The sequence below is a fragment of the Strigops habroptila genome, chromosome 4 (genome assembly GCF_004027225.2).
Source record: "Strigops habroptila isolate Jane chromosome 4, bStrHab1.2.pri, whole genome shotgun sequence".
NCBI lineage: Eukaryota > Metazoa > Chordata > Aves > Psittaciformes > Psittacidae > Strigops > Strigops habroptila.
In genome coordinates this window covers 80,663,195-80,679,999 of record NC_046358.1, presented here as the reverse complement: position 1 = coordinate 80,679,999, position 16,805 = coordinate 80,663,195, and the positions used below count along the sequence as shown (strand labels likewise).

General features: G+C 45.9%; 1 protein-coding gene across 2 annotated transcripts in view; it reads left to right on the top strand.

Annotated features, from left to right (window-relative positions):
- The window catches only part of INTS1 (integrator complex subunit 1), a 28,993-nt gene that overhangs the window by 2,993 nt on the left and 9,195 nt on the right, over positions 1-16,805 (top strand). Inside the window, exons 7-34 of one of the 2 annotated variants that reach the window (XM_030481679.2) lie at positions 226-412; positions 554-699; positions 1,000-1,141; positions 1,477-1,653; positions 2,040-2,148; positions 2,742-2,862; positions 3,521-3,598; positions 4,121-4,278; positions 5,447-5,543; positions 5,913-6,004; positions 6,335-6,395; positions 6,786-6,983; positions 7,224-7,353; positions 7,529-7,708; positions 7,800-7,949; positions 8,508-8,687; positions 8,877-8,981; positions 9,801-9,968; positions 10,312-10,423; positions 10,873-11,031; positions 12,191-12,337; positions 12,751-12,849; positions 13,226-13,350; positions 14,037-14,291; positions 14,962-15,121; positions 15,737-15,877; positions 16,281-16,455; positions 16,539-16,662. In XM_030481679.2, coding sequence (XP_030337539.1) covers positions 226-412; positions 554-699; positions 1,000-1,141; positions 1,477-1,653; positions 2,040-2,148; positions 2,742-2,862; positions 3,521-3,598; positions 4,121-4,278; positions 5,447-5,543; positions 5,913-6,004; positions 6,335-6,395; positions 6,786-6,983; positions 7,224-7,353; positions 7,529-7,708; positions 7,800-7,949; positions 8,508-8,687; positions 8,877-8,981; positions 9,801-9,968; positions 10,312-10,423; positions 10,873-11,031; positions 12,191-12,337; positions 12,751-12,849; positions 13,226-13,350; positions 14,037-14,291; positions 14,962-15,121; positions 15,737-15,877; positions 16,281-16,455; positions 16,539-16,662 — 3,976 coding nt within the window. Of the gene's footprint in view, positions 1-225; positions 413-553; positions 700-999; positions 1,142-1,476; positions 1,654-2,039; positions 2,149-2,741; positions 2,863-3,520; positions 3,599-4,120; positions 4,279-5,446; positions 5,544-5,912; positions 6,005-6,334; positions 6,396-6,785; positions 6,984-7,223; positions 7,354-7,528; positions 7,709-7,799; positions 7,950-8,507; positions 8,688-8,876; positions 8,982-9,800; positions 9,969-10,311; positions 10,424-10,869; positions 11,032-12,190; positions 12,338-12,750; positions 12,850-13,225; positions 13,351-14,036; positions 14,292-14,961; positions 15,122-15,736; positions 15,878-16,280; positions 16,456-16,538; positions 16,663-16,805 lie in introns of both variants that reach the window. The other variant, XM_030481678.2, reaches the window with a different exon arrangement.

Here is a 16,805-nt window from a genome sequence, read left to right as displayed (position 1 = left end):
CCACTCCTGCAATGCTGCAGCAGGGAGCTCCTTCTCTGCACTATCTGTCCCGTGGCACTTGCTAGAGGATGTTGAGCATCAGGTAAAACTGGTTCTAGGAGAAAAGAGTAGACTTGGTTTGTAATGTGTACGACAAACAAGAAAGGATGCTGATCTCTGGACACAGCAAAGTGTGCCCACACTGGCTTGTGTGGAAGTGAATAAAATGCAGTTTGTGTGGCCCAGGTATGATGACCTTGCAGAGAGTGTGGAGGAATATGTCCTAGACATGCTGCGGGACCAACTCAACCGGCGCCAGCCAATGGACAATGTTTCCAGGAACCTCCTTCGACTGCTAACAGCAACCTGTGGCTACAAAGAGGTGCGGCAGACGGCTGTGCAGAGATTGGAGATGTGGCTGCAGAATCCAAAAGTAAGGACAGAAGCTGTTGAAGCAGCACAACTCTTCAGGACCTGGTCTGGAACCCAGCCAGGAGGACTGCATACAATACACTGCTTAAGTTTCTGATTTGTGATGGCAAGTGGCAGTAGCCTTTCTGCTCTTCCTTTACAGTTGACCAAGCCAGCTCAGGACTTGCTGATGTCGGTCTGTATGAACTGCAACACCCACAGCTCAGAGGACATGGATGTTATCTCCAACCTGATCAAAATTCGTCTCAAGCCGAAAGTCCTTCTCAACCACTACATGCTGTGTGTCAGGTGAGTGACTGGGCCTGTGGCAGGGATGGAAAGCACTTTGGAAGGTGTGCCTAGGGCCCTGATGGACTCAGTGTCTCTACAGAGTGGTTTTAAATACCAGCTTGGACTGTAGGGTGTTGTGTGTGACATTTAAATGGATTTCAATAACCTGGAAATCTTTGTAATCCTTTAATATTGCTGGACATATGTGCTGCTCCATCCTTTTCACTTTCATGTGCTAAATACTTCAAAGAGAAATTGGAACAGTGGGTTTAGCTGCAACAAAACATCAGCTCTGATACCTCTGGTCTTCCCCTGCAGAGAGCTGCTGAATGCACACAGGGATAACCTGGGGACCACAATTAAGTTTGTGATTTTCAACGAACTGTCAAATGCAAGAAATCCCAACAACATGCAGATCCTGTACACTGTGCTTCAGCATAGCTCAGAGCAAGCTCCAAAGGTAGGTGTAGTGTCTTGTGTGACTGATGGTATTCCCAGGATCCCACCTGAGAGATTTAGTTGAATTGAGGCTCAAATGGAATCTTTTCACATACAGCTGTGTGATCTGTATCAGACTGTTTTGAAATTACATTTTTGCACTTGTTAGGAATAAGTGTACATGGGTATTTTCTGACTCCCACATTCTGGGTGACCAACCTTGTGGTAATGAAGTTTCATGAGAGAAACGTTATTACAGCTCCCCAGGGGTCTCAAGGACAGGCACTGTTTCCTTGTGTCTTTTCATTTTGTGGATGAAGATACCTTACAATACTCTGAAAGTTTTCTCTTTCTTAGTACCTAGCAATGGTGTTCCAGGATCTTTTGACTACTAAAGACGATTACCTGCGGGCTTCACGGGCTCTGCTGCGAGAGATCATCAAACAGACAAAACATGAGATCAATTTCCAGGCCTTCTGTCTGGGTCTTATGCAGGAACGGAAAGAGGCCCAGTATGCAGAAATGGAGTTCAAGGTACCACTTTTTGACCCTTGTGCTGCTGGGTGTACCAGTGTTCTACTGACCCTTGTGCTGCTGAGTGTACCAGTGTTCTACTGACCCTTGTGCTGCTGGGTGTACCAGTGTTCTACTGACCCTTGTGCTGCTGGGTGTACCAGTGTTCTACTGACCCTTGTGCTGCTGGGTGTACTGGTGGTGTACTGTGCTCTTCTGTAGCTGCTTTTCTGGCTGCTCTTTCTTGTGTTCTATGTTATCTGAGTGAGTCAGTATTTGTGTGTCTCGTAGCATCGCTCCCATATTCCATTTCCAAACATCCATGATCATAATCTTGCATGACAAAACACTTTTCCAGAAGACAGCTTTGGGTATTACTGATTCAACTCACCTTTTCCTTTTTTAAGGAGCGGTTTGTAATCCACATAACTGATCTGCTAGCTGTCTCCATGATGCTTGGTATTACAGCCCAGGTGAAGGAGGCTGGAATTGCCTGGGACAAAGGAGAGAAAAAGAGTAAGTAGAACAACCTAGGTTCCCTCTGAAGATGGGCAGCTTAGTAGATATTTCCCCCTGAGGTTGGGGGAACATTGCAGCTAGGGTTAGGAAGAGGTATAAGTCTTGATTCTGAACATAGGTATGGGGGTGCTTGCTATCATCCTGAGACTGACAGAGTTGGGAGATGTGGCATTTGCACGGCTGGGTGCTTCTTGTATCTATGGAAGCAGTGGTTGAGAGGCTGGGGAAAGGGAACTGTGTATGGAGGGGCCTCAAGCCTGGAGGGGCAGTCATTAGGGTTACTGAGTACCTAAACTTGGGAAGACAGACCTTTGGGATGGCACTGAAGAGACTGCCCAAATATCATCTTCTCACAACACTAATTTGTCCATGCTACATCTTGGAGTTTTGTTGCAGCATGCATCAGAAAGCAAAAGTATGTGTGGTGTCAGTGCTGGGATGCTCAAGGCTGTCCAGTATACCTCTCCCCAGTTTACTGTTGATGCTTCAGAGCTCTGGTTACCATCTGCTCTTAAAAAGCCACCCTCTGCTGTTTGGCTCCTGATGGGGCTCTTCATACATGTGTAGCTTGTAACCTGGCTGTTTTTCAGACCTGGAAGTGCTGCGCTCTTTCCAGAACCAGATTGCTGCTATCCAACGAGATGCTGTCTGGTGGCTTCATACGGTTGTTCCATCTATCAGCAAGCTGGCTCCAAAGGACTATGTGCACTGGTAAGAGAGACAGCTTGGTAATCTGCTGTGCATAAGCAGTTCCTTTCCCAACAGTGTATGACATTTTGTGAAAAGCCATGTGTATGCCAGGGTTTGGTTGGATTTCTCTCCTCCTGTCAGACAGGGAGCAGAAACTGTTTTAGCAGCATTTAGGCTGGGACTGTCTCCCTCTCTGCAGATCCATCCTCTTACCAGAAATACATAACGGCAGATATTTCTAATTTGTATTATTTGGGTCCACCCAATAGGGAATTTCCAGTTTCCTGACTAAGCATGATCCCTGTGGACTCCTTGTTGTTCTTTTGTCTGCTGTCCTTTTTCAGGCTGTGTGGTTATGGGCTCCATAGACAGTGCTGTCTTTTCTGCCTGCTGCTGGCAGACAACGTGTGTCCTTGGCTCTTGTCGCATTACAGTGGCAGGTCAAGCCAGAATTAATAGTAAGCGTGATATGTTACTGAAAGTATAAAAGCTGAATGCCCATACTGTGCAGTCATCTCTGTTATGATTCATGTTGTTACTTTTGCTAGACTAGTTTATCTGAGGAGGCTCCTTCATGTGTAGGATGGGAAGCATTAGCAGCAGTCTAGGGAGACTGGGCTGTTGAATGTGTTCTTGAGCCTCATACAAATGATGTTTACTGTCCTCTTCATCTCTACAGCCTCCACAAGGTGCTCTTCACTGAACAGCCAGAAACCTACTACAAATGGGACAACTGGCCCCCTGAGAGTGACCGCAAGTGAGTGCATTCCCCACCCATAGCTGGGTACTGGCATGGAGCTGCTGCAGAGGCAGAGGAATGGGTGGTTTCAGTGTTCCTTATATAGCTCTGTGTTGGCAAGACTTGGAACTGTGCTTAGATTTTCTTCGTCTGTTACATTGCCTTAAGATTGAGGGATGTTGCTCCGTTCTCCATCTGATCCTCTTCCTCCTTCATTCTTGTTCCCTGTGCCAAGCCATTCTGAATCTTGATGCTGTAATTGTAAGAAAGGCAATCCTGTGCTGTCTGCTTTACTGGGGTAATGTTAGGGAGCTCAGGTTCAAGGAGGCTGAAATGTAGAGGTACAAGGCAATGCGAGCAATATTCCATAAAGCAATTTATTTCAGATAGTTGCATTTGGAGCTGGAGACTTGGAAAGGGATTGTAAACTAAGCTGTAATTTATCATCTGCTCAGATGAGCTCTAGGGTCTGTGGAGGGTTTCAGGAACCCTCATGCTGCTGTCAAAAGAAGCATGATTGATGTCTCATGTCTCACGCAGCTTCTTCCTTCGCCTCTGCTCCGAGGTGCCCATCCTTGAAGACACCCTGATGCGGATCCTTGTGATCGGTTTGTCACGGGACCTTCCTCTTGGCCCTGCGGATGCCATGGAGCTCGCTGACCACTTGGTGAAGCGGGCTGCGGCTGTGCAAGCAGATGGTAAGGCTGCACAGAGCTCCAGTCAGCAAGTGGTTCCTCCTGTCTACATGTCCTCTTATTGCCACCCAGGGCTATGGCAGCTTCTACCACGTACCAAAGAGCCTTTGCACCGCTTAAAGCGTGTTTTAGTCGGGATGGCTAAGCATTTGGCTCAAAGCCAGACACATGTTGCTGTTGCTTTCTCACAAGGGAAGCTTCTTATTTTCTCCTACTGTCTCTCTGTTTCTAATTGTCTATCATGGAGTGTTGGGGAAATTATTGGTTGTGCTGAGGATGAAGGACTGTGAATAACCACTCAAAGTTTGGAGTTAGCATTTTTAAATTCAGTTTAGTCCTTTATACATACTGTAAAATGAGTAGAAATTTTTAGGCCATGCAAAAATGAAAGGGCTGGAAGTTAAAGTAATTAACCCATATATTGCATGTTCCTCCCAGTTCTATTATTCAAACACTGTTACAGAATAGCAGTTAAAAAAGCAACCCTAACTCTTAACCCCTGTTATGAATTCATTCAGCATTTGTCCTTTTGTCCTGCATCCTTGGAGAGTACATCTATTCAGTTGAGCTCTATGTGTTTGTGTCAGAGTGGAGGGGGGTGTCAGGTTTGATTCTAAAGCGTCTTATGTGCTCTTAGTGCTCACTGGTAAATAGCAAAGTCTAATCCAGTGCAAGTGGAATGAACTAGACTTTGCTGTGAAAACATGTCCAGCCTCTCTGCATAGCGTTTTAAGTGCTGCACCATTTCAGATACTGGAAGAATTGGAGATAGAGTGAGTCTGAAAACTTGCCACAAAGTTGAAATGCATTTTTAGTTCCTTTGAGCCCCAGAAGTTCTGAGCAGATTTACTGCTTACCCGAAGAAGTTTGTCTGAGTTCTGAAACAGATACAGGTAGCATATTGGATGCATTTGGGGAAAAAAACCTGCCCTTAAGAATTTAAACCAAATTGGAGCTGAAAAGCTCGATATCCTTATATATTGACTTACAACTTTAAGTGTTGCTGCTTTTTTAAGTGGTGTTGGGTTTTGTTCCTGTAATATCATGAGAACAAGCCCACAATAACCTAGTTGCTTGCAGTAAAATTTTTCTTATACTGTAATGCTTTTCTTGAAGGACTTTCAGCAAGTAGACAGGTCAATAACTTGCTTAGTCTTTTCTTCTCTTCCAGATGTCGAGGTCCTGAGGGTAGAAAGAATCCAGCTGATCGATGCAGTCTTAAATCTGTGCACTTATCACCATCCAGAGAATATCCAGCTACCCCCAGGGTAAGGCTTATCACGTAGACAATCTTGTTGTGATCTAGCTCATTTTCACCTGGTGAACTCACAGATTTTTGAGATGCTTTTCCTTACTACAGTTTGTAATAAGAGAATAATGAGGAAACCTTTCAATGTCGTGTTCAGTTGGGAATTTCTCTGGAGCAATTAAGATCTAATTAAGACCTGACTCATGGAATGGGCTTTCCTCTGCAAGCACTCTGACCTTTCTGCTCTTCAGTATTTCAGTTGAATCTATCTGTCCCTCCTGAAAGAGGCTGAATCCTTAGATCAGTGCATGATTAAGGAGAAAAGCAGCCTTGAGACGGGCTTAAGTAACCCAATCTGTCAGCTTGTATTTCTTGATGGCTTTTGCAGGTACCAGCCTCCAAATTTAGCTATTTCTACCCTCTACTGGAAAGCCTGGCCTCTCCTGCTGGTAGTGGCTGCATTCAATCCTGAAAACATTGGTGAGTGTGGACATTTCTCAGGATGCTAGTTCTGCTGCAAAAGTTGGCCAAGGTGCTTTCTGCTGAAGTCTGATTGCCTGTGTTCGAGGCATGTGCTGGGTTGGTGAGATAACCACAGTTAACTAACTGCATATTCCTTGTGTGTGCAAAAATACACCATGTGGGGGTTTAGACCAGCTTGTGGCTGGAATCCTGTTGTTTGTGCTCTGAAGCGTGGTAGGCTGTTCCAAAGTGAGTTTGTGGTGTGTGTCTCCCCATTTTGGAGTGTGTTATGTAAAGACCCTCACTTTTTTTTGCTTGTATTCCCTATTGCTGTTTTCTTTGCTGCAGGTCTTGCTGCATGGGAGGAGTACCCTTCTCTAAAGATGCTCATGGAAATGGTCATGACCAAGTAAGTATGGTTAAATCCCTACATAAGTCAAGTCAAACAGACCACTGACAACACTCATGTCTGAATGAAGTTTGTGCTACCTGGCTCATTCCTTTCCAGTGGGACTGATGTAAAATAAGTTGGCTGGCAGCAACACTAAAGTTTGAGTGGGAAAGGTGCTTTGCTCCAACAGAAATATTATAAGTAAGGGAATAAAGCTTAAAAAAGGGAGGCATAACTGTGGTGTGCATTGCTGAAAAGGTTTCAGTTTCCCTGGCCCCATTGGGAAGCTGCCTTGTTTTTTTCTATGTTGCCTAATGGAAGCCAAGGTCCTGGGGACTTTCTGCCTGTGGTTCTTGACTTTTGAATAGGCCAAGATAACAATTTTCTTTTTTTAACTTATTTTCTCAGTAATTATTCCTATCCTCAATGTACCTTGACGGATGAGGAGACACGCACAGAGATGATTAATCGTGAACTCCAAATCTCCCAGAGAGAAAAACAGGAGATTCTTGCATTTGAGGGTCATCTGGCTGCTGCATCCACAAAACAAACCATTACAGAGAGCAGCAGCCTCTTGCTGTCCCAGCTGACAAGCCTGGACCCTCAGTAAGTAACCTTCTGCAGGTTGGTGCCATCATGAAATCCCAGTTAATGCTAGTCAGGAAACTACTGCTCATAGGGTGGTTGATGTGGGCAAGAGGAGCCCTGAGATTTGGTAGCCTGGGGTCCTTGTCCTTCTGTTGCCACCTTCATGTCCTCCCCATACACTACTGAATTGACTGATCCTCATCAACACCAGAGTGAAGGTAACTCTGCCTGTTGGATAACTTCTTGTTTCTCTGACAGGGGTCCCCCACGGAGACCTCCACCGCATGTCCTGGAGCAGGTGAAAAGCCTGAACCAGTCACTTCGCTTGGGCCACCTCCTGTGTCGCAGTCGGCATCCTGACTTTCTTCTCAACATCATCCAAAGACAGGTGGGCTGCCTCAGTGGCTTGGCTGTGTTGGGATCTGATCCCTTGTCTCAAACTTGGGCAGAGTGAGGGGCAAAAGGAAGTTAAGGGGAAGGTGGTTTACTGCTCTGGAATTAAATGGTCAGTGTGCTGCATCTATGTTCTGCTGCCGTTGCATTGTTATTCTCCTGCTTCCTAGGCCTCATCGCAGTCAATGCCATGGCTGGCAGATCTGGTTCAGTCCAGCGAGGGTTCCTTGGATGTCCTACCAGTGCAGTGCCTTTGTGAGTTCCTGCTGCATGATGCTGCTGATGAGTCGACCTCAGGTGAAGAAGAGGAGGAGGGCGAGAGTAAGGACCAGCGTGCCAAGAAGCGCCAGGTGAGTATTCTCTTAGGGATCACTTCTGTTACCTACTTTCTGTGCATCCCAGATTTGACTTTACTGGAAAGGCCAACTTGTTGCTCCACAGAGACAACAGAAGCAAAGGCAGTTGCTTGGACGCTTGCAAGACTTACTGTTGGGTCCCAAAGCAGATGAACAGACAACCTGTGAGGTGCTTGACTATTTCCTACGGCGCTTGAGTTCCTCCCAGGTGGCCTCACGGGTCCTGGCCATGAAGGTGAGTAAATGAAAATCATCTTGACTAAAGTTTGTCAGAAGTTGAGGGCGGAGTCTGAGAGTCTCGTGAGTTAAGAGCCAGCACAGTGAAATTCTTTCATGTCACCCTTCTTCATAACTCAATCTTCAAACCCCTTGAAATGCACTTCTACTCCCTACTGCTCAAAAACCTTCTCTGTTCAACAGCCAAGTAGTACTTTTAAGATAGGTCAGGATTTTGCTGTCTCCTGTGAAGTTCAGGTGTAGACTCAGCAGATCATGTGTTCCATGGAGTAATTGGCAGTAATTGTTGCCTGTGGGGAATGTAAATGAGTGAGTGCCTGGTGCATAGTGAAGGCAAGCAGAATTGCATAGAGCTCAAAATGATTGTGCCTAAAGAAGACTGAAACTTCAAGCAGAGTAGCTGTCAAGCAAAGACATTATGTGAGATATGAAACCTGTGATGTGCTGCATTTGGATTGCTCCATGATGTTTGAATCTTGTTTCTGTTATATTATATGAAAGTAGCAGTCCAGCTGTGGCTTCAAATGCAACAGCTGTGTCTGTGTGACTTCTGCAGGGCCTGTCCTTGGTGCTGTCAGAAGGGGGACTGCGTGATGGGGAGGAGAAAGATCACCCGATGGAAGAAGACTCTGGTGATTCTGAGCTGCTGCAGGGATATCAGTGGCTGCTGAGAGACCTGCCCAGGCTGCCACTGTTTGACAGTGTTAGAGCAACAACAGCTCTTGCCTTGCAGCAGGTAGGTGTTAGTAGCTGGAAGGGATAAGTGACCAGCTTGCTCTTTGTCCTACTCATGCTAAAATGAATCAGAGCAAACCACCTGTGGGTGCGACATCAACATGTTCATATGCTCACAGAAGAATTTTTCTTATCCTTGTGCTTGTTTTGATTAAATCCTGATTTCTAAGGAGAGGAATTCTCATTCTAGGCCATCCACATGGAGACGGATCCCCAGACCATCAGTGCTTACCTGGTATACCTCTCCCAGCATGCCCCCGTGGAGGAGCAGGGACAGCACAATGACCTTGCACTGGTGAGAGGCCAGGTTGCTAGGGCAGAGGGGTTGCAAGGGGGAGACCTGTCTCAGGACAGTGGTACACACGTGGCTTGCCGTACCAGCAGGATGAGTTTTTTTGGGAGCATGTGATAACGGCATGTTTGTGTTTCTGAGTATGTGTTGTCTTTGATTTCACATCATGAAATGATATCAGAGCAATATCTTCCAGTCTAGCTGCCCATCAGAAGGGGAATGCAAGAGTGAATAGTGGTTTGAAAGAAATCCCACCACCTGACAGTGTTTCACGAGTGAGCAGGTGCTAAACCTGCAGTCACATGTATTTGGGGAGAGAATGGGAAGTCAGAACCTTACTGTGGGCTGTGCATTCCCTGTCACCAAAATTTCTGATTTTTTTCTTTTTTAAAAGTTTTGGGTGATTTATTTTTTAACATTTTTTTTTTTCATTGTTCTATCTCCAGGTGCTTTTCTTCTTGCTTTTAAGGCTCTTTCCACCTTGATAGATCTGTTTAAATACATGGAAAAGGTTAAATTATAAGAGTCAATAGGTCTGTTTCTTTAGAGAAATGCAGGTTTCTACTAGGTAATATTTACTTTGTTATGGGATGCATCAGAATGCAGCTGTGCTACAGCTGAGGACACTGCAAGGTATCACAGCATGCATGCAAAGCATTGGCATTTTCCCTATTGTGACAGTTCTGCTCTGGACTTTACACGTTGATCTCCAGACTGGTATTAACTGGCATAATGACAGAAACTGGAGAATGTGTTGCAATGAACAGGAGGACCTGGCTGTGTTGTTCAGTAAAAGACCTCAGGGATCTTTTCCTCTTGCAGGATGTAGCCCGACTCATCGTGGAGCGCTCTACTATCATGTCTCACCTCTTCTCCAAGCTCTCGTACTGTGCTGAGTCGGATGCAGTGCTTGTTGCTCTTCTCTCCATCTTTTCTCGCTACATCAAACGCATGCGCCAGAGTAAGGAGGGCGAGGAGGTGTACAGCTGGGTGAGTGCCTTCCTGCCTGTCCTAAGCAGATAAAAGGAACCAGACAAGTTAACAAAAGAGAAGCCCTTTGTGGGTATAAACCAAGTCTGGTTCAAGAATTCCCTCATTAAAAGTAATTGGATGTTGCCATAATATCAGAGCCAAGTGTTTGTGTACATAAAAAGCTTTATTAACTTCCTTGAGTATATTTTGTGGCCACTGTTAGAGATATTGGGCTGGGAGGGGACTTTGGTCTGACTAAATTTGTCCAATATCATGTTCTCCTTTCATCTGTATGTCACACATCCCATTCTCCTTTCTCTCCCCACGTTTGTTCATCCTTATTTTTTCTGTCTTTTTCCAGTCAGAGTCCCAGGATCAGGTGTTCCTTCGTTGGACTAGTGGGGAAACAGCCACTATGCACATCCTGGTGGTTCATGCCATGGTTATTCTCCTGACACTAGGGCCACCTCAAGGTTAGTGAAGTGTGCTCAGATATATTCAAGGGGTTATGGATGATACAGAGACTCACCTTTGTCTGCCATCTCCTAATAGATCAGGCTGGTGTTAATCCTTCTACTCACGGGCTTGTCCCTTGCAGTTCTTGTTTGTAGCTGTAAGAGCTATCAGAATATTGCTGCACAGAGTGAAAGATTTGCAGGCTTATTTTTTTGCCTTCTGCTGACAAGAAATACCAAAATGGTGTTTCCCTCCCTGCTAAACAAGAAGGACTCAGAGACTTACTGTAGTGTGAGAACTGGGCACTCAGATTTGTAGTTCACATTTCCGCATGATAATGTTTACTGCCAAGTTGTTTCCAACAGTTGAACTAAGAAGTGTTCTGGTGTAGTGATTTGTACAGAAGGGCAGGGTGTTCTGGGTGCTTATGGACATGGGAGATAATTTTGTATCCACTCTTAAGCAGGGGATGGTGATTTTCATACCTTACTGGATATATGGTTCCCGGAGAAGAAGCCCCTTCCTACTGCTTTTCTGGTTGACACCTCAGAGGAGGCTCTGCTGCTCCCCGACTGGCTAAAGCTGCGTATGATCCGCTCGGAGGTCCCGCGTCTTGTGGATGCAGGTGAGCCTGTGGGATGTTTGTTGGTGTTTCAGACCTTCCTGAAGGGAAAAGGAGAGGCTTCCCTGCTCAAATCCTCTGTGCACCCAGCCATCATATTTGGGTGCCTTTGGATGGAGCAGTCAGGCACTGCAGCTGATCAGGGAGCTTGGATTTAGCAAGCAGTGCGTATAAGTGCAATCTAAACATACAATAGATTGTTTGCTACATCCCTTCAGGCTGTCAAACAGATGTACAGAATATGAGCTGGTTGTGGGCAGGGAATGTTAAGGGATGTCCCAGGATGGTTCTCTGCTCAGCCGTGATGTGTAGCTCATGTACCAAGGGTGTGAGAACAGGTACAACCTCGCTAACCATCAGACCCCACAGGTTAATCCTTACAGCATTAAAAGTAGAACTCGGGGAAATCTGAGACTGAAGGGGAGGTCAGTGCCTTTGGCAGGGCTCCTTACTGCAGTATGGAAGGCAGTTCCTCCCGCTCTGATTCAAGTGCTGAATCTTGCTGGCTTTTATAGACAGTTACTTTTAAAACAGAGGAGTGAGTCTGTATGGATGTTATGCTTTCTGAGTATTTTAGAGGAAATGGAGGACTCTGAATTGGAGTCCCATCTTTGTTACAACAATTCAGATTGAACTAAGCTATGAGTCACCAGACAACAAGCACAGCACTGCTTCCATAGGGCAATGTGGAAAGCAGTGTTTGAAGGATGTAAGGTGTACCTCTAGTTACTTTTGTCCTTGCACAGCTCGTCGGTGCTCTTTGTCGTCTTAGTATTCAGAGCTTTCATCCCTTTCTTACTAATTAAATGACAGCTGTCTATAGACAGTGATTGAATTATTCAATAATTCCTGCCTGCAGCCATCAACAGATAGGGTGGAAGTTATTTTTTAATATGAGTGATTGGGTTACTGAGGTTTTGATCAAATTAAACAGAAGATCACATTAACCAGTGAGTGAATTAACTGGAAGATGCAATAAGAAGGCAATGATTTGCAGAGGAAAGAAGACACAGTAGGCAGCTGTCAGACTTCTGGCTTTAGGCTCTCTGCAGTCCTGTCATTAAAGTGTCACTGTTGGTCCAGCCAAAAGCACAAAGATCAGGTAATAAAGATGACCCTCTGTGGGCAATTCAGAGGTCTGAGGACTCTTTGTGTATTTCAGCCCTGCAGGACCTGGAGCCACAGCAGCTGCTTCTTTTTGTTCAGTCTTTTGGAATCCCAGTTTCCAGCATGAGCAAACTTCTGCAGTACCTGGATCAGGCAGTATCTCATGATCCACAGACACTGGAGCAGAACATCATGGACAAGAGTAAGAGCTTCAGATAAGGCTGGCAAGGCATTTTACTTTTTCTTATACAGTTTTCACAAGTGTCTCATATGACTTCCTTGGAAAAATCAAAACTAGTTCAGCAAAGTGTGTGCACAGGCTGCTTTGGCACCCCGTTGTCACTGTAGATATCTCCCTAGAGCTTGTCTGGATGGCCTTTGGCTGTATTTCCTGAAATAGAGAAGGATTTTTGTGGATTGGATTGTACAGAGACTAGAAAGTAATTTGGAGGCTATCTTGTAAAAGAAACAAGACTTAAAAGCATCATGTTCACAACATCCATAGGAACAGCAAATTCTCCTCACTGCGGGAGCTGCACAAACAGCAAACAATTCTCTCCTGTTTTACTAAAGAGGGCAAGATGATGATGTGTTCATATTTTTTCCCTTTTTCAGACTACATGGCTCACCTTGTAGAGGTTCAGCATGAGAGAGGAGCAACAGGAGGCCAGACTTTCCACTCCCTGCTCACTGCCTCCTTACCAGCTCGCCGAGGTACTGCCTGGGTTGGCCTAAACTGCCGAATATCAAAGTCATCTTCTAAACTTCCTTCCTTGCTGTTGAGAGGGACAGGAAGAGTTGTCTTCAATAGGTGTTGTGTGGCAATATATCAGCAAGCTACAGTTAGACACCAGTCCTTGCTAGACATTTTTGCTCCTGGCTAAGGGAGAAATTGCAATATTTTTTGAGTTTACTACAATGAGTTGTTCTGAGTGATACGGAATAATAGGTCTTGCTTAGCCTCAAGAGAAAAGCTACTAAATTCCTTAGTAGTTAGAGACTGTAAAGTTGAAGGTGATCCAGTGTTGGGGCTCCAAGTGCTAGCTACCGTAACAGCATTTATCTTTCTGTTCTTTTATTCCTCTTGCAGACAGTGCTGAGACTGCAAGGTCAAAATCTAGTCCCGAGAACTCTCAAGGCCAGAGCCGGATCCGGGCCTTAAGCCAAGTGCGGGTTCTGGGCCCAGAAGATGATCTGGCAGGCATCTTCCTGCAGGTACTTGTATAACCTCTAGCTGATAAAGTGCTTCCCTGCAGCAGCTTTACAAAATCTGTTTCTCTTGTATCTTCTGGCTCCTTCCTACTGCAGCGTTTGCAGGCAATAAGTATGGAAGCCCTGCATGCAATAAGCCTGCGCCATTACAGCCTGGTGGGATTGATCCTGAAAGGATTTTTTCTTCTAGTTTTGAATATGATGTGGCTTTTGATCATGCCTAACGCTGTCAGTGCCTTTTAACATGTTACTGTCTCTGCACCTTGTTTGTCTGTGTATAGTGCCTTTCCTCTTAGCAGTGGATGGAGGATTTGTGAAATGCTCACAGGGCCTTGCTAGCAAAGCTGTGTGAAAACAGCATTTGTACTGTGTCTTGTCTGCTTGCAGGGCCTTCCTCTCTCCATTGGCTCCAGAAGGAGCCTACAGGAAATTAATTGGCCAAGTTGGTTGCCAGTATTTGGGTACTATGGTGATTCCTCCACGTGTTGATAGTCATGTTGGGGTTGCATAGATGTTGCATATGTTCCTGTACCAGGAACTAAAACATTGAATAAGCTGTATCAGAAGGTTCCAGTTAGACCAGTCAGTATAATTGTACAAGTTAAATCAGTCCCCTGCTTCAGGATGTTTATGGTATAGCAGTTCTTTCATTTGCTCTCATAAACTTATTCCCTTCTGTATCCTTCCAGCTTTTCCCACTAAATCCAGACCCACGATGGCAGAACTCAAACCTGCGCCCGCTTGCCCTGGCATTACAGCAGGCCCTGGGGCAGGAACTGGCTCGCATCCGCCAAGGGAACACGCAGGTGGCTGGGATCACAGCACGACTTCTCCAGGCAGTAGCTGCGCTGATGAACTCGCCGCACAGCGGAGCGTTGGTGATGGCGATGCATCGCAACCACTTCATCTCCTGCCCGCTCATGCGCCAGCTGTACCAGTATCAGGTGAGTGGTGTCCAGATGAGGATCTTTGTTGTATTTACCAAAGAGGGGTGAGGAGGAAACAGTTTGCAGTTCATCTGCCCTGCTACGTGCAGACCCTATACCTCTGTAATGCTGAGCGTGACACAGAAGGACTCAAGTTGCCTGGACATAGGCATCTGGGTGCAGGCTTGACACATTAGTCTAGCACTGCTGAGAACTGGGGCTTACACACAGGGCTAGGTGCACCTTACCTAGTCTGGCACCTCTGCAGCATGGTGGATTAGCAGCTGGTTGGTTTTAGGATCGCTAGCCTGTGCTGTTTTGTAGCAAGGATGTGTCTTGCAAGCCAAGGCATTTGCAAATAACTTGAGAGCTGAAGTATGTCATTCCTTAAAGAATTCTTCCGAACAGGCTGAGATTTATCCAATGAAATAACTCACTCCCTTTGTCATGATGAAAGAAGGCACAAAGTTACCCTTAGTTATGCTGAGAGAGGTATTGTGTGTGTGACTCAGTCTTCTGCCTTGCATTTGTACACTAGAAACTGCTGCCTTATTTGAGTGAGCTGTGGTCCAACGGAGTAGGTGTGCTCTATGTATTCTTGGCAGTATGTGCCACTATTTGCATCTTTCCTGCTATCTTTGTATTCTTGAAATGTGTATAAGCAAGTCTCTTCTGCTGCATTCCCCAGCGCTGCATGCCACAGGACACTGCCTTCTCCTCGCTCTTCTTCAAAGTCCTCATGCAGATGCTGCAGTGGTTGGAGAACCCTGCAGTGGAAGATGGTCCTCTACGTGCTCAGCTGAAGGCCTTTGCTGTGCAGTACTCCTCAAGGCACAGGATCAGTGATGGTACTGGCATTATGCAGCTTATGGGACTAAGAATGGACAAAGTGGGACAAGAAAGGGACAGAAACAAAACTGCACCCAGGGCAGAAAGTGTGGTGGGCTGCCTTTTAGAGAGGTATGCTTAGGAGTAGCGAAGGGAGGATTTGTCCTATGCTGTATAAACTCCATGGGGATGCAAACAAGTGACTCAGCTCTAGGGGCTTGCAGTAGACAACTGGCAGCATCTCAGTAAGCACAGCAGATCTTTCAGGGAAAACTTCCAATTGCTCAGGCTGGGAATTCTGTGCTAGCTGTAGTCCTGAAAGATGAGAATGCCTCTGGAACAGCATCGCATCATGACTTGTTTTATCATCTGCAATCTCATGGGAAGAGGAGTCTATAACCAAGAGCTCAGGCTTGGAAATGGCTTTGTGGTTCTAGAGTTTTCTCTTGGCCACATGTCCCTATAACATGCAGAAGAGCTGTCAAGAGTTTTGATGGGAGTAAAATGGCAGTAGTGTAGTGTGTTTGTATGTTTAAGTAGTTGTGCCCTGGAGCTTCGTGGGGCATCTCTAGAAGGGAAGCCTGATGTGGGGGCTGGCTTGGCCCTGTGATGCCAGCACTGTGATTTCTTTGCAGTTCGAGGTGGCTTCTTGCATCTCACAGAAGCTCTGACTTTCCGTCGTGACCCTGATCTGATCAGCTCCACGGTACGTGCCATCATTGCAACCCTGAAATCAGGAGAGAAGTGTAATGTGGAGCCGGAGCTCATCAGCAAAGGTATGGCTGTCCTTCTGCTCTCCTTCCCTGTTGCAGCAGCAGGTTGAACTTCCAGCCCAGCAAGGGAATGCCTATTGTGCAGGCTGTGGGAAGCTGCCTTCTGCCTGGATCAGAAAATGTGAACTGATCTAAACTTGGTCCTATCTTGTACCACCTCCTTACCCTGCACTGGTATGTGGGTTTGTAAACTGTGATCTGGGGCTGGGATTAAGTCTCCAAGCAAACTCTTTCCACTAACAAAAGGAGAAATAGAAGCCTGCTATCCCAGATAAAATGACTTCCCTCTTTACTGAGCCAGGCTCTCAGGAATGCTGGACTGATTGCCTTCATGATACTCTTATAAGGTTCTATAGCTTTCACCACATCCTGAAGTTAATGAGTGACATCTTTCTCCCTCTGCTAGTCCTTCAAGGTCTGATTGAAACTCACTCTCCGTACTTGGAGGAACTCCTGACTGTCCTCTTCTCAGCTAATGTTGAGACCAGGTTTCCTGCCATGAAACCAATTGCTGTGGTGAGCTCTTTGTTGCTCCAGGACAAAGAAGAAACACCAGTGAAGAAGGAGATGGACGGTTGCAGGTGAGCCTAGACAATGATGGGAATTCACTGAAAGGTCTGGGTTCACGACATCACTACTGATGCTGGCTTTGTCTTCTCCTCAGTACTGAAGCAGCTTGGTTAGGGCCCTCCTCTGGACTTCTTAATGACTGGCTGGAGATGCTGGACCCAGAGGTGATCAGCAGCTGCCCTGACCTCCAGCAGAAGCTACTGTTCTCCTGGAACAAAGTAAGAGTTGTTGGGTAGAAGGACTACTGTGCTGAAACCACCTTTCTGGGGTATTGACCTGCACTTGGAAACAGGGCAAGGGGTAGTTTTGTGTTTCCCCACTTATTGCTATATCGGTTCCAAAGCAGTACAAGATGACAAGG